This window comes from Microcaecilia unicolor, chromosome 9 (assembly GCF_901765095.1).
Source record: "Microcaecilia unicolor chromosome 9, aMicUni1.1, whole genome shotgun sequence".
In the NCBI taxonomy this organism is placed as follows: Eukaryota; Metazoa; Chordata; class Amphibia; order Gymnophiona; family Siphonopidae; genus Microcaecilia; species Microcaecilia unicolor.
In genome coordinates this window covers 225,984,305-226,008,337 of record NC_044039.1, presented here as the reverse complement: position 1 = coordinate 226,008,337, position 24,033 = coordinate 225,984,305, and the positions used below count along the sequence as shown (strand labels likewise).

General features: G+C 47.5%; 1 protein-coding gene across 1 annotated transcript; it reads left to right on the top strand.

Annotated features, from left to right (window-relative positions):
- The first annotated feature begins 198 nt into the window (after positions 1–198).
- Positions 199–23,951, top strand: NPC2 (NPC intracellular cholesterol transporter 2). Its single transcript, XM_030214994.1, has 4 exons — positions 199–333; positions 22,446–22,553; positions 22,676–22,848; positions 23,095–23,951. The coding sequence occupies exons 1-4, from the start codon at positions 258–260 to the stop codon at positions 23,179–23,181; spliced, it is 444 nt and encodes a 147-aa protein (XP_030070854.1). The 5' UTR covers positions 199–257; the 3' UTR covers positions 23,182–23,951.
- The last annotated feature ends 82 nt before the right edge of the window (positions 23,952–24,033 follow it).

The following is a 24,033-nucleotide window of genomic DNA, read 5'->3' as shown; positions in this document are numbered from 1 at the left end:
CACGCGCTCTGGTCGCTAACTCTGCCATGCAGGGCTACGATTGGTCTGGTTTCCAAGCGTTCCGCTGTCTGTCGGCATTTGATTAGCTGAGACCTGTGTCAGTCTGAGGCTGAAGTCATGGTTTCAGTTGAAAAGGCGGGACATGGCTGGCTGGGGGCGTGGTCGCGGTGGATGACGCGAAGGTGGTTGGGCGCGCGGTCGTCGGTCCTGTGATGATCATTCATCATCGTCGTCTTGTTTCCTGAGGTGAGGCGAACATGGCGCTCCGGGCTCTGGTCTTGGCGGCTTTGGCGACTCTTTCCTGGGCGGAGCTGGTGGACTTTAAGGATTGTGGTAACAGAGCGCATTGGAAGGGGTTTTGGGGTTAGAAGGAAATGGATGTTTTACAGATGGGGGACACGTGAGTGAGGAAGTTACGTGGAAATAGCTTTTTCACTCAGGATATCTTTTATTTTTTTAGCATTTGTATCCCACATTTTCCCACGTATTTGCAGGCTCAATGTGGCTTACGTAGTTTTTGTAAGTTGTCTGGCTTTTAAAAAAAAGGTTTGGCCGAGTTCCTGGAGGAAAAGTCTGTAGTCTGCTATGGAGACAGACGTGGGCAGCAGCTGATGCATCACCTGCTTCAATATCTTTGCTCTTCTGAAGGTTCATTTGCTGCAGGGCGAGTGAGAGCAGAGGCTGCTTTTCATAAGTACATGTGTTTGCTGTACTGGCACAGACCAAAGGTCCCTCAAGCCCAGCAGCAAATCCCCCCCCCCCCCCCAAAAAAAAAAAAAAAAAAAAAAAAAGTAGAAAACATTTTATGCTGCTGCAGTGGATTTTCCCCATCTTACACTGGTAGTGATAGGCTTCATTTTGGGGTGTAGGTGAAGATCTGCTGACACTGCCTAGAAAAGGGAGGATCCAGGTTTTACTTGTCTTCCCCCCCCCCCCCCCAGTTTACCCAGTTTATTGGACTTTCCCATATGCAGGGAGGGGCTGGTCTTGGTCCTGTTGTTTGCTTGCAAGATCTCCTTTCAGGGCATGCAACTTCTGGTATTTTGCAATATGTTTGTAGTGCTCCACAGCAAGACAAAACTGCTTGTTCAAGAAACAGAACTGGTTTTTTTTTCAGGCTATTAGCACTTTTGTCATATTATTCCAGGTCCATGGTGCATTCTCCTCTAGTACTTACAGCTTATACAACAAATGCAGAACAAGATAGACTTCAGGAATTTCATCTATTAAGATGGCTTTCTTAATTTTAACCAGTCAAGAAAAATAGGCATTTCAGTTGAGGAGTCTGAAAAGGTAGAATTTTAAACTGCATTTGGTTAAGGCCAGACAGAGCATGCATTTTGATGATTTTATTATGTTCATTTTGGTTTAATATTTGTAGGATATGAAGATTGAGAGATGGGAATATAAGCACATCTATTAAACAAATGGTGCAGCAAGGTGGAAAGCCTCAGAGTCAGCTGTCACCAGTAGAGCTGAGCACAGATGACTTGCCTGAAGCAAATAGTCAATATAATGAAAGGGATATAGAAAATGACTGCAGATAAAGACCATATGGCCTATCCATTTATCTATTATGTCTTTCTCTCCTTTGGAAATCCTATGCTTTTGTCCCATTCTTTCTTGAATCTTCATTTCCACCACCTCCACTGGGAGGCCATTCCATGCGTCCACCACCTTTTCTGTAAGGAGGTATTTCCTTAAATTTCTCCAGGCCCACAGGAGAGGCAGAAGGGTGTTTGGCCGGCAGCTGTGGTGTCTAGGAGGCTGCCCTTGGAGGTCAGTATGGGCTGGGGATCCATCTTTGGCAGAGACCAGGGATTGGGAGGCATTATATGTACTTCAGTGTCTGCCCCTTTAAATCTTTGCCAGCTGTCAGCTGTAGTGGCTGAAGTTGTTAAATGCTGCTTCCTTAAGTGGCCAGCAGCATTAGGTCTCTGGTGGGCTGCTGTTCAGAAGCCTTGCAGGGGCAGACAGTCATCTTCCCGCTGAGTAAACATAGTAAATGATGACAGATAAAATCTGTATGGTCCATCCTGTCTGCCCAACAAGATACTCATTTTACATGGTATACAATACTTTAATATATACCCTCAATAGCAGACTATGGACTTTTCCTCCAGGAATGTCTCCAAACTTTTAAAACCCAGATATGCTAACTGTTGTTACCACCTTCTCCAGCAAAGAGTTCCAGAGCTTAACTATTCGTTGAGTGAAAAAAATATTTCCTCCTATTTGTGTTAAAAGTATTTTCATGTAACTTGTGTCCCCTAGTCTTTGTACTTTTGAAACAAGTACAAAATAGATTTACTTCTACTCATTCTACGCCACTCAGGATTTTGTAGACCCCCATCATATCTCCCCTCATCTCGCTCTCTTCCAAGCTGAAGAGCCCTAACCTCTTTAGCCTTTCCTCATATGAAAGGAGTTCATCCTCCTTTATCATTTTGGTTGCTCGTCTTTGAACCTTTTCTAATTCTGCTATATCTTTTTTTTTTTTTTTTTTCCTTGAGATACGGCATACTCGAGGTGTGGACGCACCATGGAGTGATATAAAGACAATTATAGTATTTTCGGTCTTATTCACCATTCCTTTTCTAATAATTCCTAGCATCCTATTCGCTTTTTTGGCTGCCGCCGCACACTGGGCACAAGATTTCAGCGTGTTATTTACAACACCTAGATTTTTTTTTTTTTTTTGAGCGCCGACCCCCAAGATGGACCCTAGCATCAGGTAACTGATTTGGATTATTCTTTCCAATGTGCATCACCTTGCATTTGTCCATGTTAAACTTCATCTGCCATTTGGATGCACAGTCTTACCAGCTTATTTTCGAAAGAGAAAGACGCCCATATTTTGACCCAAATCGGGAGATGGGCGTCTTTCTCCCGTGGGCGGCCAAATCGGTATAATCGAAAGCCGATTTTGGGCGTCTTCAACTACAATCTGTCGCGGAAACGGCCAAAGTTGACGGGGGGGTGTCGGAGGCATGGTGAAGGCAGGACTGGGGCGTGGTTATCGGCCAAACAGAAATGGGCGGCTTTCGCTGATAATGGAAAAAAAAATAGCCGTTTTTAGCGAGAATTTGGGTCACTTTTTTTGGACCCTTTTTTTTTTTTCAGGAACCAGTCCCAAAAAAGTGCCCTAAATGACCAGATGACCACCGAAGGGAATCGGGGATGACCTCCCCTGACTCCTCCCAGTGGTCACTAACCCCTCCCACCAAAAAAAAAAAGAACTTTAACAACTTTTTTCCCAGCCTGCATGCCAGCCTCAAATGTCATACCCAGTTCCATCACAGCAGTATGCAGGTCCCTGGAGCAGTTGTTAGTGGGTGCAGTGGACTTCAGGCAGGCAGACCCAGGCCCATCCCCCCCCACCTGTTACACTTGTGCTGGTTAATGCTGAGCCCTCCAAAAAACCCCAAAACCCACTGTACCCACATGTAGGTGCCCCCCTTAGGGCTATGGTAATGGTGTAGACTTGTGGGCAGTGGGTTTTGGGGGGCTTGGCACACAAGGGAAGGGTGCTATGCACCTGGGAGCTCTTTTACTGTGTTTTGTTCATTTGTAAAAGTGCCCCCTAGGGTGCCCGGTTGGTATCCTGGCCCCTCCCACAACCCAATGCCTTGGGGTTGTTCGTTTTTGAGCTGGGCACCTTCGTTTTCCATTATCACTGAAAAACAAAACCACCCAGCTCAAATCCGCACAAATCCGATGCATTTGCCTGGCACAAAACGTATTGTTGGAAAATAGATGGGCGGCCATTTTTTCGGAAATATGGTTTGTCCCACCCATTCTTGGAGATAGACGCCCATGGAGATGGGCGTTCAATTATGCCCCTCGTTTCCTAAAGTCTGCCTGTAATATTTCACAGTCTACACATGTTTTAACAGCCTTGAATAGTTTTGTATCATCTGCAGATTTGATCACCTCACGTGTTCCCATTTCCATATCATTTATGATTAAATCGTTTTTATTGACAAATAATGCTTGATAGAATACAATCAAGGTTTGCAATCATTAGAAATATCACTAGTACAGCAAGCAACTAGCAGTAACTTTATCAACGCCAAGTGTTTTCATTTATCCCCCTCCTCCCTCCCCCCCCCAACATCCCCCCCTCCCTCCCATTAGTGCCCCCCCTTCCCTCCCTTTCCCAAACACAGGCTGTCTTATCAATTATCTGGGTGGCATCTCTCATTTCGGTCCCTCAGTTTAAGATCTTGCTTCTTGCCAGGGGCTGTAACGTGTCCCAAAAGTTCTCCCATGTTTTCTGGAACCTCTTGCCCTCTTCTGTAGACAAGTCCAGATAACCACGTCTCTCTAGCTTCAAAAGTTCAATCATTTGTATTCTCCAGGATCCAATTGTGGGAGCTCTGGTGTTACACCAATGTTGCAAAACTACTCTCTTTCCCATCAGCATCGCTCTTTGTAGAAAAGATAGGAAGCCCGGTGGAGCCGGCTTGACATATTTATATTCTCCAAAAAGCATTAGAGGGTGCCTCTGTGCTGTGCGTCCCCAGTATCTCTTAATCTCTCTCAAGATTTGTGTCCACAGTTGCAAGATTCGTGGGCAGTACCAAAACATGTGGGCGAGTCTGGCCATCTGTTGACCACACCATGGGCAGGCACCACCTCCACCGAAGCCCGCTTTCCTCGCTCTATCTGGGGAGATGTATAGTCTTAGAGCAAATTTATATTGCATTTCCCAATGCCGAGTAAAAATAGAAGACTTATGTATAGAAGTGATGAAATTACTTAATGTCTCCTCTGTTACTTCTACTAACAGATCTCCAGCCCAGCGTTGGGCGCTGGCTCGAAAATCTATATTCTCTGTCGAGTCCTGCAATGATCTGTGGTGATACCTTAGGGGCACCACCGTTTGCGCCCCCAAAGTCAAATCTGAACTCAGTGTGTCCTGAACGTCTTCACTTAGATTCGACCAGCCCAGGGATCTGATGTAGTGTCGAACCTGTAGATAGGCAAAGCGATCCGACTCCCTGAGCTTAAACTCCGTTTGTAATTCCGTGAATGGTTTGGTTTCCCCCTCCTCGGAGACCAGCTGATATACATATTGGATCCCCAGTGTTCTCCAGCGATTAAAGGTCTTCGAGGAGGTGCCCTCCGGAAAGTCAGGGTTGTGGTACAAAGGTAGGAAGGGTGTCGCCATCCAATCAAAGTGGTACCTTTTACAGAGCCATTTCCATGCTGCTCGCGCTGCCGCCACTAGTGGATTTTTCCCCAGCCCCCCAGGGAGTGCTCTGCTTGGTGCATGTAATACCCATCCCAGGTGTGCAGTTGGGGACATCCTCAGCTCTAGTTGGGTGGCCGAAAAGTGATGGTGACCTGTCAGCCAGTCCCTAATATGTCTCATGGCACAGGCGGTGACTAAATAGCGTATGTTTAATAATCCCATCCCCCCCTGTGGCTTCGGCTTCTGGATGATATGTAATGGGAGCCTAGGCCTTTTCTGATTCCACAGAAATTTTTGTATTAGTCTGTGCAATTCTTTTTCCTCTCTCCTTCTCAGATAAATTGGCAACACTTGGAACTTATATAACCATTTAGGGATTATTATCATGTTTACCAGCCCCACTCTACCCGTTAATGAAAGTGGGCATGAACTCCAGAGCTGTAACAGTCTCTTTGTGGTGTTTAGTAAGGGTCTCACATTTCTATCATATAGAGCCTCCATTTCTGTTGGGATAGTAATTCCTAGGTAACAAAATTGTTGAGTCGTCCAAGGAATCGGGGGCCTCCCCCTCCAGGTACTCCTAACCCCCTCATCCAACGGCAGGGCCAGCGACTTTGTCTGGTTCAATGTATAGCCGGATAATTTGCCATATGTGTCTATAACGTGTAAGAGATTGTCTAGGGAGGCCTGAGGGTCACTTAGCAGCAACAGAACATCATCTGCATACGCAAGGACTTTAAGTTCTGTCCCATGTACTTGAATGCCTTTAATGTCTCTATTTGCCCGTATCGCAATTAGCATGGGCTCCAGAGTTAACAAGAAAAGAAGTGGGGAAAGAGGGCATCCTTGTCGCGTGCCCTTGCTTATCTCAAAAGCTTCTGTTAGGACCCCATTTACTCGGACCATGGCCCGTGGCTGATTATATAGCGTCTGTATGGCTTGTAGGGTCCACCCCCCCAGACCCACCTGTCCCAGTGTTTCAAACAGGAATGTCCAGTCCACCTGATCAAAAGCCCGCTCTGCATCCAAGCTCACAATCATCCTACCAGCATTAGTTTCATCTTCCGCAAGCATGGCCATGATTAGTTTCCTAACATTTTGTACCGACTGGCGTCCTCGTACAAATCCCACCTGGTCCTCCCCAACAAGATCTGGTATCAAGGGTGCCAGTCTTTCCGCCAATATGCGAGACAGTAATTTAACTTCTACGTTTATGAGGGAGATAGGTCTATAGGAGCCAGGTTGTTGCGGGTCTCTCCCCTGTTTGGGTATTAAGCTTATTGTGGCCAAATTGGTGTGCTGTGGAAAGTGACCCATCTCCACCACAGTATTTAGATGTTCGGTCAAAGGACTCACTATCTGCATCTTCAATAACTTATAGAACTCTCCCGACAGACCGTCTGGCCCCGGTGCTGAATGCAGTTTTAATGCACTTATAGCTTTTTGCAATTCTTTTGCTGTCACTGGACTATCCAGGATCTCCACATGGTCTGCCGGGATCTTCCCCAGCCCCCGTGCCAGTAAATACTGTCCTATGTCATCCCCAGTTTGCCCTGTTTTGCTGTTCGCCTCGTATAATGCGGCAAAGTGGTCTTGGAATGTCTGTGCTATTTCAGCCATATTAGTTGTTACTTCTCCTGTGGGCTTTTTTATAGCTGGGATAAAATGGGACTTCCGGGAACCCTTCACCACCCTGGCCATCATCCCGCCCACTTTATCTCCGAATTTGTATAAATTAAATTTCCTATATAGCAGGGACCTTGTGATTCTCTCATGTAATAAACTATTTAATGCTGCCCGGGTGGATACCAATAGCTCATACGTTGCCTGGGTTGGGGCTCTCGCATACTTCCCCTTAACTGCTCTAAACTTCTTTTCTAGTTCCACTATTCCTTGTGAGAGGCGTTTATTCCGAGCGCTAACATAGGCGATTATGTCACCCCTTAAGACAGCTTTAGCTGCTGACCAGAATAAAGTTGGGTCTTCTTTGTGGGCCTGGTTATTAGTCGAATACTCCTCCCATTTCTTCTGAAGGTAACCCGCAAATTCCTTTGAACTGTACAGGTAGGCTGGAAACCTCCACCCTGGGGACTGCCTAAAGTATTGTGGATTTTCCACGTCCAGCCAGATCAAAGCATGGTCCGAGATCTCTTCTGGTCCAATTTGAGCGTCCCTGACCCTGGGAAAGAGGTCCTGTGTTGTAAGAATATAATCAATTCTGGACTGCGTGTGGTGTGCTCTGGAGGTGTGTGTATAGTCCCTCTCTTCCCCGTGTAAAATCCTCCAGGGGTCTAACAAGCCCACTTCCCTACAAAAAATCTGTAGCAAGGAGGCAGTGGGGTTTAGATTCGGCTGTTGTTTCTTAGATCTATCCAGCTCCATGTCCATTGTTTGATTTAGATCACCTGCCATAATCAGTGGCAGTGTTGGTAAGGTCTTATATTTTGCTAACAGTTGGGCATAAAAGGAATGTGCTGGGGTGTTAGGGCCATACACTGAAGCCAAATGTAATTCTGTACCTTGCAGATTAATTTTGATCCCCACTAACCTCCCCTCTCCATCTTTAAATACCATTTGTGCTCGGCACATTAGTGACTTGTGGATTAAAATGGCAACCCCTCCTCTTCTATTTGTTGTTGGGGAACAGAACACCTCTCCCACCCAGTGGCGCTTCAGCTTCTCATGTTCTTCCTGAGAGAGCCTAGTCTCCTGGAGGCATGCTATTCCCGCCCCATGCCTCTTTAATGCCACCAGGATCTTTGCTCGCTTAATGGGGGAGGTGATGCCACCCACATTCCAGGAGATTATGCGGACTTTACTTGGGGGCATGCTTGGTTGTTTGAATCTGAACCGCTACAATGATATTAACATCTGTCACCCCAGAGTGCCCAGCCTCCACTCTAAGGGTCCCCGTCTGCACACCATTTTGATTTCGCCCCCTCCTCAGGTTATTCTTATTGTACCACTCAGCCTGTATGGTCAAGAAATCCCTTATTGCTTTAAGAACAGCCTGTGTGTCTGTCTCCCCCCTCCCCCCCAACCTCCCATTTCTCCCCCCAATTCCCTTCTGCTCCCCAGTCCCTAATTCCCTCGCAGCAATTGCCCATATTCGATGGGTCTCAGGGGTTTCTGTCTCTCCCGGTCCCCCCCTCACTTAGACACAAATCAAATTATATGAACCCTGCAGCTCTAACTGCTACAAACATGGATACTTTCCTGTTCCCGTGAATTCCTCATTTGAAGCTCACAATCAGTCATTGCTATTCGAGTCCCGCTCTTGGGTTTCCAAATTTTGCACATATGCCTGAGCTTCTTCAGGGGTTCCCAAAGTTCTCCATCGTCCGTTGTCTTTCACTCTCAACACCGCTGGGTAAGCCAACATAAATTGGATTTTCCGCTCGTACAGTTTCTTACAGTAGTGAGTGTACTTCTTCCTCTTCTCCTGGAGCCCAGCTGAATAGTCCTGGAATATTAGTATTTGATGCCCATCAAATTTAACCTCATTTCGCTTCTGCCGAAATCCCCGCAAAATTTCATCCTTATGAATGTAATTATGCACTTTTAAGATCACTGTTCTGGGGTTTCGTCGGCCATCTTGTTGCTTGCCCACGCGGTGTGCTCTTTCCAAGCACAAGGGCCCCGCGTGGTCCGATAGTGCAAACTCGGTTGTTAGCCACTTCTCCAACACTGTTATTAGTACTGAGGCTCCCACGGACTCTGGAAACCCCACTATTCGGAGGTTCGTTCGGCGGGAGCGGTTTTCCAGTTCGTCAAGCTTCTCCTGAAAAAACTCTAATTTGGCGTCCATCTTGGTCAGCCTTTGCTGCGTGGGGGCCAGCGTATCTTCTAGAGCCGCCGTACGCTGTTCCAGCTCCCCTGTCCTTTTCGTTGTTTCTGCGGTGAGTGACTCCAATGCGTTCAGTTGCGCTGCAATTTTCTCCCATTTCGGGTCAATCGCGGCACTCACCACTTCTGCCAACTGTTGTAATTGCTCTGTCGTGAACGCCCCTGAGGCGTGTGGTGACGTTCCGACCTCTAGGCCCCCCGCCACCTTCGCCGGTTCTTTTTCTTTTTTTGCGCTTTTGGGGGGCATTGTCTTTGAAACGACGCTCATATATTTGTCCATGCAGCTCTCAGATTTAATCAACAGCGAAGTTTTCGTCTCACCTCGTGTTTGCAGGGTCTGTTATATCAAAAGTTCGAGTCGAGGACCGGGAGAGCCCAGATTCACGTCTGCCTCGCTCTAAAGCATCACGTGACCCCCCCTTCCATATCATTTATAAATATGTGAACTAGTACTGGTCTCAGTACAGATCCCTGGAGCACTCCACTGTTCACCCTCTTCCATTGAGAGAAATGACCATTTAACCCTATCATCTGTTTTCTGTACAATAACCAGTTCTTAATTCACACCAGAACTTTGCCTCCTATCCTATAACTCTTTAATTTTCTTAGGAGTCTCTCATGAGGAACTTTATCAAAAGCTTTCTGAAAATCTAAATGCACTACATCAACAGGCTCACCTTTATTCACATGTTACATAACATAGTAACATAGTAGATGACGGCAGAAAAAGACCTGCATGGTCCATCCAGTCTGCCCAGGATAAACTCATGTGTATACCTTACCTTGATTTGTACCTGTCTTTCTCAGGGCACAGACCGTATAAGTCTGCCCAGCAGTTTTTCCCGCCTCCCAACCACCTGTCCCGCCTCCCATCACCGGCTCTGGCACAGACCATATAAAAGTCTGCCCTCCCCTATTCTCGCCTCCGAACCACCAACCCCTCTTCCCCACACCTTCAAAGAAATGAAGCAAATTGGTGAGGCAAAACTTTCAGCTGAACCTGTTTGTCTGTGTTCTGTAATTTTATTCTTTATAATAGTTTCCACTGTCTTGCCCAGCACAGACTGGTCTATAATTTCCCGGATTACCCCTAGAACCCTTTTTAAAAATTGGTGTCACATTTGCCATTCTCTAATCTTCAGGTACTATGGTTGATTTTAACGACAGGTTGCATATTACTAACAGTAGATCAGCAATTTCATGCTTGAGTTGTTTGAGTACTGTTGGATGTATTTCATCTGGTCCAGGTGATTTACTACTTTGTCAGTTTGGCTCAGTACATTTTCCAGGTTCACTAAGATTTCTTTGTGTTCTCTGCATCATCACCCTTGGAAACATTCCGCTACAGGCAGATCTTCTTCCGTAAACACCGAAGCAAAGAATTCATTGTTTCTCTGCTATGGCTTATCCTCCCTGAGAGCGCCCCTTTTGCTCCTTCGTGATCTTAACGGTCTCATGGAGTCCCTCGCAGGCTTTCTACTTCTAATGTACCTGAAAGTTGTTACTGTGGGTTTTAGCTGGCTGGCTGGGGATTGTATAGGGTTCTTATACAATTCTGAGTTGGTGTTTTCCAGGCTCCATCTGCTGGTGGGTCATAATACAAATGTTTTGAGTGGTCTGGATGCCTAATGGAAAGACAATTAGCAGGCAAGGTCTAATTTTTTTTTCTTTTATTATCCTCCAAATACTTATGCGACATTTTATAGAAATGCTATCTTTGGGCCTTCTATAGAACAACGCTATACTTGATATCTATCACAAATAATATATCCAGAATGTGACCTGCTTCATTAATGGTACAAGAACTTCTAAATTGATTTGGTGAGATCACTGTAGACTTGACTTCAATCTGTTCCAGATATTGAGAAATTTTAATATCTGGTGATGGGGCAGATGAAAGATTGATACTGAACATTTTATTGAATCAACAAGTTCAGCGTTTAAAGAGATGGCTAAGATAGGTATTGATATATAGTAAATGAGCGGAAGAGAAAGCTTTCCCAAATTATAGAGCAAGTTGCTCCTGTTAAGTGGTTGTTATACCAAGGAATTAAGTCTGTTAAAATGTAAAAGAAGTGTTAGCAGATGTTAAGTATAATGCTCTAGCTGGTTAACACTTTCACATCCACTGTCTGCCCATGACATTCCCTGTCCCAAAAGTATTTTGTAAAAAATCAGTAATGCATGCTTTAGGAATGCACAAACAGGCAAAATACTGCAAAATATTCCATCACATGCTAACTACATTAATGGCTCAATGCCCTTTAGTAAAAAGGCCCCTAAAGCAGTTATAGCAGCTTAATTTGTTGGGAAATTGTGCTGAATCAGCTGTATGTAGGATGAGTTTTCTCCGGTTTCCTGTGCTGATTTGAAACAATTGGTTACTGTGACTCAGATCCTTGGCCAGTGTCATTACATAAAGGTCTCCCATTGGCAGAACTGTCCGGTTAATCTCACTTTACTCACTTAAGTGGGGTTTCCATAACTGTTGCTGATCATTAGTTACTGGGATGATGCACAAATATTATAAGGGCAGTGCTGTGTGGAGCTGTCTTTCTGGAATACTAGTTTGGTACGAGCACTTAAGTCAGCCAAAGGCTGGTTGTATCAGTGCTTGCTCCCAACTACTGTTAGGTGTGGAAATGCAAATACTGTGTACCTAAATCCCGGGAATGCCTGTGGTCACACGAGAAGTCTATTTTATAGAATAGGGGAGTAGGGCAGATCTGTGCATAACTATACTATTATCTGCCCATTAGCTCTTGATAACACCAATAATCACGTATTTGGCCAATTCTGGGTGCAGGTCTGTGCCCCACATTGCATGCCCAACTTAAGTAATGTATACTGCTTTGGCACACTGGATGAATACTGCAGGACTTTATCTGCTGTCATTAACTGTTACTTTAACTCCAGTCGTAAGATAGAAAAATGAGGAGTTCTAGTATTCAATTTTTAACAAAGGATTGACTTAATGGCTGAATATTTGTGGGCTTTAATATTATTCACCCTATGCAATTCAGTTTCAGGAGTAACTACGGTACAGAAACTTGTTTTATTAGCTCTTAAAGAATTATACAAAATAACTGATAAGGGAGAGATTTCATACCCCTAAGCATCTTTTGTTACAAGCTTGTTTGGAATGAAGTGGCTACAGAGCTCCCCCTCAAGCAGAAGATTCTTTCAGAGGTGGACCGTGTCAGGAATGGTGTTCAACGTTTAATAACTGCTTGAGATTCAGAGGAATAATGAGAACATAACCATACTGAATCAGACCAATGGTCCATCTGGCCCAGTATCCCCTTTCCAACAGTGGCCAATCCAAGCCACAAATACTGGGCACAAACCCAATTAGCAGCCACATTCCATGGTGCCAGTCCCAGGGCAAGCAGTGGCATGAGTGGAGGAGTGGCCTAGTGGTTAGGGTGGTGGACTTTGGTCCTGAGGAACTGAGTTCGATTCCCGGCACAGGCAGCTCCTTGTGACTCTGGGCAAGTCACTTAACCCTCCATTGCCCCATGTAAGCCGCATTGAGCCTGCCATGAGTGGGATAGCGCGGGGTACAAATGTAACAAAAAAAAAAAAATCTCTATCTCAATAGCAGACAATGGACTTTTCTGACTGCTGTTACTCATCCTCTAGCAGTGAGTTCCAGAGCTTAACTATTCTTTGAGTGAAAAAAATATCTCCATGTAATTTCATCAAGTGTCCTCTGGTCTTTGTACTTCTTGAAAGAGTGAAAAAAAAATTCACTTCTACCCGCTCTCCACCACTCAGGATTTTGTAGACCTCAATCGTATCCCCCCTCAGCTGTTTCGTTTCCAAGCTGAAGAACCCTAACCTTTTGAGTCTTTCCTCATCCAAATGGCCGATGACATTTTAATGTGGACAAATGTGAAGTGATAACTGATCTGGATTATTCTTCCCAATATGTTATCTGATATAGGGTCCACCTTAGAAGTCTGCAGTGTAGGTGGTGGTGTAGACAATACACTGAAATATTCTGCTCATTGTGCGGCAGTGGCCAAAAAATGCAAACAGGATGCTAGGAATTATTAGAAAAGGGGTGATAAATATTATAATGCCTCTGTATCACTGCAACCTCACCTTGAGTATTTTGTTCAGTTCTGGTCACTGTATCTCAAAGATATAGCGGAATTAGAAAAGGTTCAAAGGGGATGGAACTGCTCTCATATGAGGAAAGGCTAAAGAAGTTATGGCTCTTCAGCTTGGAAAAGAGATGGCTGAGGGGGATACGATTGTTTATAAAATCCTGAGTCGCGGAGAACCAGGTAGTGAATTTATTGTTTTCTTTTAGACTAGGGGACACTTGATGAAATTACATGGAAATACTTTAAAGACAAATAGGAGGAAATAACTTTTTTTTTTTTTTAGTGAAAAAGAAAAATAAGCTTGAACTCACTACCAGAGGATGTGGTAACAGTGGTTAGCATATCTGGGCTTTAAAAAAAAAAAAGGTTTTGAGTTTGTGCAAACTGTAGGGATAAGCAGGCGGGGCCTATGGCTTCATGGTGGAGTGGTTGTGAACTTCTTTGTTGGTTGATTTACTACTACTACTACTATTAAACATTTCTATAGCGCTACTAGACTTGCGCAGCGCTGTACAAATGAACATGAAAAGACAGTCCCTGCTCAACAGAGCTTACAATCTAAATTGGACAGACGAACAGACAGCTAGGGGTGGGGAAATTGCAGTGGTAGGGGTGATAAGTGAGGGTGTTGAGTAAGAGAGTCATGGTTAGGAGTCAAAAGCAGTAGCAAAGAGGTGGGCTTTAAGCCTAGACTTGAAGACAGCCAGAGACTAAGCCTGACGTACTGGCTCAGGGAGTCTATTCCAGGCATAGGGAGCAGTGAGATAGAAGGAACGGAGCTGGGAGTTAGCAGTGGGGGAGAAGGGGGACAACAGGAGACATTTACCCAGCGAACGGAGTTCACGGGGAGGAGTGTAGGGAGAGATGAGAGCTGAAAGGTACTGAGGAGCTGTGGAGTGGATACAGTTGTAGGTCAAAAGGAGAAGTTTGACCCGTATGCCGAAGCGGATAGGGAGCCAGTGAAGCGACTTGAGGAGAGGGCTAATGTGAGTATAGCGACTCTGGCGGAATATAAGACGCGCAGCAGAGTTTTGGACAGATTGAAGGGGAGATAGATGGCTGAGCGGGAGACTAGCGAGAAGCAAATTGCAGTAGTCTAGGCGAGAGGTGATAAGGGTGTGGGTAAGGGTTTTGGTAGTGTCCTCGGAGAGGAAAGGGCGAATTTTGTTAATATAGAGAAAGAAACGACAGGTTTTGGCAATCTGCTGAATATGAGCAGAGAAGGAGAGAGCGGAGTCAAAGATGACTCCAAGGTTGCGCGCAGACGGGACAGGGAGGATGAGAGTGTTATCTACCGAAATAGAGAATGGGGGGAGAGGAGAGGCAGGTTTAGGGGGAAAGAGGAGAAGCTCGGTTTTGGTCATGTTTAGTTTCAGGTGGCGGCGAGACATCCAGGCAGGCCGATACTTTGGTCTGGATTTCAGCTGAGATATCCGGTGCAGAGAGGTAGATCTGGGTATCATCAGCGTAAAGGTGGTATTGAAAGCCATGGGATGAGATCAGAGCACCAAGGGAAGAGGTATAGATGGAGAAGAGGAGAGGTCCTAGGACAGATTCTTGGGGTACACCGACTGTTAGCAGGATAGATGTGGAGGAGGAACCACCAGAGTATACGCTAAGAGTACGTTGGGAGAGATAGGAAGAGAACCAGGAAGGAACAGGGCCCCGAAATCCAATGTATCAAGGAGTAAAGTGTGATCAACAGTATCAAAAGCAGCAGATAGGTCGAGGAGGATGAGAATAGAGTAGAGACCTTTAGATTTGGCCAGTAACAGGTCATTGGAGACTTTGGCAAGTGCCGTTTCAGTCGAGTGAAGAGAGCGAAAGCCAGATTGGAGCAGGTCAAGAATAGCTCGAGATGAAAGGAAGTCGAGGCAGCGGCGGTGAACAGCACGTTCAAGTATCTTGGAGAGGAAAGGGAGGAGGGAGGTGGGCCGATAGCTAGAGGGGCAGGAAGGGTCCAGTGAAGGTTTTTTTAAGGAGCGGTGTGACTACAGCATGATTGAAGGCATCAGGAACAATCGCAGTGGAAAGCGAAAGATTGAGGATATGACGGATAAAAGGGATGATAGTGGGGGAGATAGTGTTTAGTTGAGTGGGAATTTACAATAAATATTACAAATTTCAAAAAGAAAAAGGTTTTGACCAGTTCTTGGAGGAAAAGCCATTCTGTTACTGACATGGGGGGGGGGGGATGCCACTACTTGCCGCAGGATTGGTAGCATGTAATGTTTATACTATTTGGGTTTCTGCCAGATACTTGTGACCTGGATTGGCCACTGTAGGAAGCAGGATACTGGGCTAAATGGCCCATTAGTTTAATCCAGTATAGCAATTATGTTATCTATATAAAACGTTATGCACTGGTTAGTATCTGGATGTGGACAAAGGAGGTTTTTAAATTTTTTTTTTTTTTTTTTTAGCTTCCCCCCCCCCCTCCCCCCCAGATAAAATTGTATTCCAAAAACTTGAAAAACCACTTAAATATTTTAAGGACTGTAGACAGTTGGTTCTGGCAAAAAAATTGGTCTAGAGGAAAATACTATTGGTTTAGCAGTTAATGTTTAGTAGGTCATCTTTGACTCCTCTCTCCTTCTCTGCACATATTCAACAGACTAGTTAAAAGCTGTTTCTCTATAATATCAGCAAAATTTGCCCTTTTCTTTCTGAGCACAGTGCCAGAACCCTTATCCACACTACTGCAACTTGCTTCTTGCAGGTCTCCCACCACTAAGCCATCTCTCTCCCCTTCAATCTGTTGAAAATTCTGCTGCACAACTTGTATTCTGCCAGTGGCACTATTCTCATTACCCTCTTAAGTCACTTCATTGGCTCCCTATCCGTTCAAACTCAATTTATTGACTTACAAGTGCATTCACTCTGCAGCTCCTCAGTACTTCTGCACTCTTATCTCTCCAGGAAATCTGTTCACTGGGTAAATCTCTTATCTGCTCCTTCACTGCTAACTTCAGACTCCGTTCCTTTTATCTCGCTGCACCATATGCCTGGAATAGACTTCCTGAGCCTGTACGTCAAGCTCCATCTCTGGCCGTCTTCAAAGCTAGGCTAAATGGCCACCTTCCATATCATCAAGCTGATCAATCCATAGACTGGTGGGTTGTGTCCATCTACCAGCAGGTGGAGATAGAGAGCAAACTTTTGCCTCCCTATATGTGGTCATGTGCTGCCGGAAACTCCCCAGTATGTTCTCTATCTCAGCAGGTGGTGGTCACACACAGCAGCAGCTCTGGCTAGGCCTCCAAGCCTAATCCTTAGGTTTTGTTGAGGCCTGGGGTTGAGGGCTCTTTTGAGCAAGTGCAAACCTGGTGGTGCCAGGTCCCTCCTTTTCTCCCCCCTCCCGCTGGCTCCGTTAAAAAAAAAAAAAATTTTAAACGTCCTTAAAGGCGTTTATTTCGACGTTTATTTAAACGTTCATTGCAGCTACTCACTGGGACACCAGTTCGTTACAGCTCGGAGCGGCAAGCAGGTAATTTTACCTTTTTATAGCGGGCAGGGGGTTCCCCGATTCTTCTCCTCGTGGCATATGGCGTCGGAGGGCGAGGGCGCAAAGGGTCGCTCCCCGGATCGCTGGAGCGCTTCTAGAGGGGATGCGGGGGTTTTACAGCCTGATTCGCCCTTGATGGGTGACAGTTTAGTGACCGATGAATGTCCCGGTCCTTCCTCCGGCGTGGCGGTTTTTCCCGCCATAAACGCCCATCCCCCGCTCCTCGCCTCCGCCATCTTGGCCGGCCACGCGGCTCGGACGGCTTCTTCGTGGGCCGCCCTTGAGGTTGGAGACATTAATGCCATGAACGCCCTTATTTTGGGCGACGGCACAAAAGCGGCTAAAGTTAAGCGCCGTTCTTCCCGCGCGGCTCCTTCGCGGAGTGTCGCGCCGGACGCCATTTTGGATGCGCAGCATGTCTCTCCCCCGCTCTTGCGAGCGCCGGTTGAGGGTGCGTCTAGGGCTGTTGCCCAGGCTGCGGAAGTGCACAGTCTGGGGGGTTTCTCCCCCGAGTTTGTTTTGCTGCTGCATCAGGCTTTCCTCATGCAAAACGCTGCCCCTGCTCCCTCGTCTGGTAAAGAGGTTGAGGTTCCCAGAGGTAACGCCCTCGGGTTGATTCCCAGGCCTCCGATGTAGATGAGGGCAGCGTGTCTGAGGTCTCCCAACGGTCCTTTGCGGATTCCTTGGAGGAGATAGATCCCCGCTCGGATGGAGCGGATGACCCCTCTGCAGCGCGGCTTTTTAGCCCAGAGGATTTGCCCAACCTGTTGTTACAGGCCATGGACACTTTGAAGATTTCCTCTCCGGAGGACGTCTCTCCCTCAGCCCCTGTTGGCTCTGCCATTATGCTGGGGACGAAGCGCCCGCCTAGAACCTTCCACGTGCATGATGCCATGCACACCTTAATTTCGGCTCAATGGGATGTCCCGGAAGCGAGCCTTAAAGTGGCTAGGGCTATGTCCCGCCTCTATCCTTTGGCTGTGAGTGAACGTGAGGCCTATCTGTGACCTACCGTGGATTCTTTAATCACTGCGGTGACTAAGAAAACGGCTTTGCCGGTGGAAGGTGGCACGGCCCTGAAGGACGCCCAAGACAGAAGATTGGAGGCGGCCTTAAGGTCGTCCTTTGAGGTGGCTGCTTTAAGTTTGCAGGCCTCAGTTTGCGGCTCCTGTGTGGCCAGGGCGTGCCTGACTATGGTGCAGCGGGCTTCCCCCTCGGATCATTCCTTGAGGGCTGATTGGCCGGCCCTGGAATCGGGCTTAGCCAATTTGGCAGACTTGCTGTATGATGTCTTGAGGGCCTCAGCTAAAGGCATGGCTCAGACAATCTCTGCGCGGCGGTGGCTTTGGCTGAAACATTGGTCTGCTGACCACGCCTCTAAATCCCGCCTGGCTAGATTGCCTTTTAAAGGCAAGCTGCTCTTTGGGGTCGAGGTGGACAAAATCGTGACCGATCTCGGCACGTCTAAGGGCATGAAATTACCAGAGGTCAGGGCTCGGGCTAGTACTCGTCCCGGTACCTTCAGAGGACAGTTGCAGGAAGCCCGTCGGTACCGCCCGGGCAAGCGGGCTCCTCTGCCCCTTCTTCCTTCAAGAGGAATTTCTCCCCCAAGCAGCATTCCTTTCGCAGAGACCGCCGTCCCGGAGGTGCTCCCTCCGGTCCTCCCCCAGGGTCTCGTACCCAATGACGGGGCCTTGGTCCACGCCCCAGTGCAGGTTGGAGGACGGCTGTCCTCGTTTCTGGGCGAGTGGACCACAATAACTTCAGACGCGTGGGTGCTGGAAGTCATCAGAGACGGCTACAAGCTAGAGTTCTGCCGACCCTTAAAAGACGGGTTCGTACTCTCTCCCTGCAAGTCTCCGGTCAAAGCTGTGGCAGTGCAGCAGACCTTGGACAATCTGATCCGCCTGGGCGCGGTCGTTCCGGTGCCAGAAAGTCAGCTTGGCAAGGGACGTTACTCCATTTACTTTGTGGTACCAAAGAAAGGAGGTCCTGTCCGGCCTATCCTCGACCTCAAAGCGGTCAATCGGGCCTTGAAAGTGCGGCACTTTCGCATGGAGACTCTCTGCTCTGTTATAGCGGCAGTGAAGGCAGGAGAGTTCCTGGCATCCTTGGACATCAAGGAAGCGTACCTGCATATTCCCATCTGGCCTCCTCATCAACGCTTTCTGCGTTTTGCAGTCCTGGGACGACACTTCCAGTTCAGAGCCCTCCCATTCGGGTTGGCTACTGCTCCGCGGACCTTTTCCAAAGTAATGGTGGTCATCGCGGCCTTCCTACGAAAGGAAGGGGTACAAGTCCATCCTTATCTGGACGACTGGTTGATCCGAGCCCCCTCTTATGCAGAGTGCGGCAAAGCTGTGAACCGGGTAGTTGCTCTTTTGAGCTCACTGGGATGGATCATCAACTGGGAGAAGAGCCAGCTGCGCCCGACTCAGTCCCTGGAGTACCTGGGAGTTCGATTCGACACCCAAGTGGGCAGAGTGTTCCTGCCAGACAATCGGATTGTCAAACTTCAGGCTCAAGTGGACCAGTTCCTAGTAGCCTCTCCTCCTCGGGCTTGGGACTATGTGCAGCTGTTGGGCTCTATGACGGCCACGATGGAAGTAGTGCCCTGGGCCAGGGCTCATATGAGACCACTTCAACAATCTTTGCTGCGGCGCTGGACTCCGATGTCGGAGGATTATGCTGTGCGCCTTCCCTTGGACCCAGCAGTGCGCAAGGCGCTGAGCTGGTGGATGCAGACAGACAAGTTGTCTGCGGGAATGCCTCTGGTGACCCCAGAGTGGATTGTCGTCACGACGGACGCCTCTTTGTCGGGCTGGGGAGCCCACTGCTTGGGAAGGACAGCGCAGGGGCTCTGGTCTCCTGCAGAGGCAAAGTGGTCTATCAACCTCCTGGAACTCAGAGCCATTCGGTTGGCGCTTTTGGAGTTCATCCCGGTACTGGTGTTGAAGCCTGTACGGGTCCTGTCAGACAATGCCACGGCTGTGGCCTATGTCAACCGCCAGGGAGGTACCAAGAGCGCCCCTCTAGCCAAGGAGGCTATGAATCTTTGCCAGTGGGCGGAAGCGAACCTGGAGCAGCTTTCAGCGGCCCACATTGCCGGAGTCATGAATGTCAAGGCGGTCTTTCTCAGTCGCCATACCTTGGAGCCCGGAGAGTGGCAACTATCTGCTCAGGCGTTCTTGGACATCACGAAGCGCTGGGGCCAGCCGAGCCTAGATCTGATGGCGTCATCGGCCAATTGCCAAGTGCCGCACTTTTTCAGCAGAGGACGGGACCCTCGATCCCTGGGAGTAGATGCTCTTCTCCAACAGTGGCCGACACAAGAGCTCCTCTATGTGTTCCCGCCCTGGCCCATGTTGGGCAGGGTGCTAGACCGGGTGGCAAAGCATCCCGGCAGGGTAATCCTGGTGGGTCCGGATTGGCCCAGACGTCCCTGGTATGCGGACTTGATCAGGCTCTCAGTCGACGATCCTCTGCGGCTGTCAGTGGAGCAGGGCCTGTTACATCAGGGTCCCGTGGTGATGGAGGATCCCTCCCCCTTTGGTCTTACGGCCTGGCTATTGAGCGGCAGCGTCTGAGGAAGAAGGGCTTCTCAGACAAGGTCATCGCCACTATGCTAAGAGCGAGGAAGCGCTCTACTTCTACTGCTTACGCCAGGGTTTGGCGTATCTTTGCAGCGTGGTGTGAAGCAGGCTCACTTTCTCCCTTCACTGCTCCAATTTCTTCAGTGTTGGCGTTCCTGCAAGAAGGTCTGGAGAAAGGCCTGTCGCTCAGTTCCCTTAAAGTCCAGGTAGCGGCTCTGGCTTGCTTCAGGGGCCGCCTGAAGGGTGCTTCCCTGGCTTCGCAGCCAGATGTGGTGCGCTTTCTCAAGGGAGTTAATCACCTGCGCCCTCCTCTGCACTCAGTGGTGCCTGCGTGGAATCTCAACCTGGTGCTAAGAGCATTGCAGAAGCCGCCTTTTGAACCCTTGTCAAGGGCATCTCTGAAAGACCTGACGTGGAAAGCAGTCTTTTTGGTGGCTATCACTTCAGCCAGAAGAGTTTCCGAGCTCCAGGCGCGCTCATGTCGAGAGCCTTTTCTGCAGTTCACTGAGGCAGGAGTGACTATTCGCACAGTGCCTTCCTTTCTGCCCAAGCTTCCATGTGAATCAGCAGCTCTGTCTCCCTTCCTTTCGTAGGGAGGACTACCCAGAGGAGTACTCTGCTCTTAAATATCTGGATGTGAGGCGAGTCATCATCAGATACTTGGAAGTGACCAATGATTTCCGGAAATCGGATCATCTGTTTGTCCTGTTTGCAGGTCCTCGTAAGGGTCTGCAGGCTGCTAAGCCTACAGTGGCAAGATGGGTCAAGGAAGCCATTGCAGCGGCTTATGTGGCCGCAAGGAAGGTGCCGCCTATCCAGCTGAAGGCTCACTCCACGAGAGCTCAGGTGGCTTCGATGGCAGAGGCCGGATCCGTCTCCTTGGAAGAGATATGCAAGGCGGCAACTTGGGCTTCGGCTCATACATTCTCCAAGCATTACCGTTTGACGGTGGCTGCACGGGCGGAGGCCCGGTTTGGAGCTTCAGTGTTGAGGTCAGGGATTTCAATGTCCCGCCCTGGGTGAGTACTGCTTCGGTACATCCCACCAGTCTATGGATTGATCAGCTTGATGATATGGAAGGTAAAATTATGTATAATCATACCTGATAATTTTCTTTCCATTAATCATAGCTGATCAATCCATAGCCCCTCCCAGATATCTGTACTGTTTTTATTCTGGTTGCATTTCAGGTTCAAGTTTAGTCTTCAGTTACTTCAGAAAGACTTCGTGTTCAAGTTTTTTTCACTTGGATTCTTCAAGAGTTGAGACGAGTTTGTGTTACAGTGAGCTGCTGCATTCCTCTCCCCCCCGTTTTACGGGGCTGGATTGAGACATAAATTCTGCCGGCACTCCCTCCCGCTTCGTGCGGCTGTAGGGCAGCTTTGTACCCCTCCCGCTTCGGCGGTGTTAGGGTCAGTCAGCTCCTCCCGCGGTTGCGGTTGCAGGATAAGCCAGATCCCCCCCCGCATCGGCGGGTGTGGTGTCCCTCCCCCGCTCCGCGGGGATGAGCTGGACGGATTCCCCTCCCCCACTTGTGTGGGGATGAGCTGGGTTAATTCCCCTCCCCCGTTTCGGCGGTGGTGAGCTGGGCAGAGTGTCCCTTTGTGGGTGTAATTCTCTAAGTGCTGAGTCCTGCGGATGGAGCTTTGATATCGACATACTGAGGAGTTTCCGGCAGCACATGACCACATATAGGGAGGCAAAAGTTTGCTCTCTATCTCCACCTGCTGGTAGATGGACACAACCCACCAGTCTATGGATTGATCAGCTATGATTAATGGAAAGAAAATTATCAGGTATGATTATACATAATTTTACCTTTTTGATGCTGCTTTTAACTCCTAGTCCTTACTTGTTCAGTACCCATGTTTTATCATTCCCACCTTAATTCCCTTATTTGTCCTGTTTGTCTGTCCTAATGATGTTGTAAGCTCTGTCTCTTCATGTCCAGTGTAGAGCGCTGCGTATGTCTAGTATCGCTGTAGAATAGTAGGATCACCAGTTAATTAAAAAATGAGTGGGTGGCTCCTGCTGGCTGACCACTTCATATTTTACCTGTTGGTTTTTGTTGTCAATATTGCTTTCATGTCGGACCTTTTTTGTCCATCTCTGAATGGAAGCAGAATGTAGAAGAGGGCTTTGAGTAAATGTTTGGGGGATGTTCAGTTTTACTGCATTCTCTCCCTATCCAGGTTCCGTGGATGGAAAGATTGTTGCTGTGGATGTGACCCCATGTCCCACTGAGCCTTGCCAACTTGTAAGAGGCACAGACTACACAATCAATGTCACATTTTCCAGCAGTAAGTTGCACAAGCACCATCTTTCTAATGCAAGAGACTTTTTTTTTTTTTTTTTTTTGGGGGGGGGGGACACTATGCAGTAGCAGTATAGACTCTATATATGTGTTTGTTTTTTCCTCTAGATGTTGAGAGTGTGTCCAGTAAAGCTGTTGTATATGGTATTCTGGCTGGCATAGCCATTCCGTTTCCCATTCCAGAAGCTGATGGGTGTAAGTCTGGCATTCTCTGCCCCATTCATGCAGGAAACAGCTACAGCTATGTGACCAGATTGCCGGTGAAGAGTGAATATCCTTGTGTACGTGAACTCTTCCCTGGGTGTATCCTTAAATGTGAACTGTCTTCTCCATGTCTCCTGTTTCAGTTCTACCTTCCTTTCTCTTTCACATATATTGGGGGTGGTGTTGCCTAAATGAGCTCTGTTTTCTTTCTGGGGGTGTTGAGTTCTGCCTTCCTTTTCAAAGCTGCTCTTTTCTTGGTGGGTATAGCTAAGTGTTGTACATGGATGTAAATCAGACCATGCTTGTTTACTTTTCCTCTACAGATTAAACTGGTTGTGAAGTGGGAACTTCAAGATGATATGAAGAAAAATATCTTCTGCTGGGCAATCCCTGTACATATCACACCGTAGATGGATCTTAGCCACAGAAGTGCAGCTTGTGAATGTATTTCAGTGGATCTGGGAGTATGGGGAGCTTACATGCAGGTCATATGGAATTCTAATCATACTAACAGTGCCATTTCTGGTGTGTAGGAGTGGGCCTGAAAGGGAAAGGCAGGCAGGGTGTTGCATTTTGCCCTGTGGCTTGAGCTGCCAAGGCATCTGACAGTTTTCTGTTGATGTTAGTGGCACAGTGGGCAGTCTGTTCACTTTCATTGCTATCATTGAGCAGATGCATAGGCTTAGCCCACATCCAAACACAAAGCAATGTTTAGACCAGTGGTTCTGAAACCTGGTCCTGGAGGCACCCCAGCCAGTCAGGGTTTGGGGCTATCCACATGAATATTCATGAGATTTGCATGCAGTGGAGGCAAATATCTGTATAAATATTCATGTATATATCCCCCAAAACCTGACTGGCTGGGGTGCCTCCAGGACCAGGTTTCAGAACCACTGGCCTAAACATTGCTTTGTGTTTGGATGTGGGCTAAGCCTATGCATCTGCTCAATGATAGCAATGAAAGTGAACAGACTGCCCACTGTGCCAATAACATCAACAGAAAACAGTGTCAGCTGCGTTACCAGGTGTGGGAACCACTTTATGGGAAGCCTTTTCTTTTAAATCAATAGAATTAACATTTACTTGAAGAAAATTTTCTAAAATAGTGAAAATTGAAATTTTAAAACTAAATTTTGTATCACTTTTTAAAAAATGTAATAAATTTTTTTAAACGTGTTAATTTTTTTTGTGTGGTGCTCTTCTGTTAGTATAGCATTTCTAGGCAAAACTGGATGTATTATGCTGCTTATCCTAGAAATATG

Excerpts from the sequence above, each read along its gene's own strand:
- NPC2 (XM_030214994.1), top strand. The coding sequence starts at position 258 with ATGGCGCTCCGGGCTCTGGTCTTGGCGGCTTTGGCGACTCTTTCCTGG. Across the intron at positions 22,554-22,675 it reads CAATGTCACATTTTCCAGCA|ATGTTGAGAGTGTGTCCAGT; the intron begins GTAAGTTGCACA and ends TTTTTCCTCTAG. Across the intron at positions 22,849-23,094 it reads TGAAGAGTGAATATCCTTGT|ATTAAACTGGTTGTGAAGTG; the intron begins GTACGTGAACTC and ends TTTCCTCTACAG.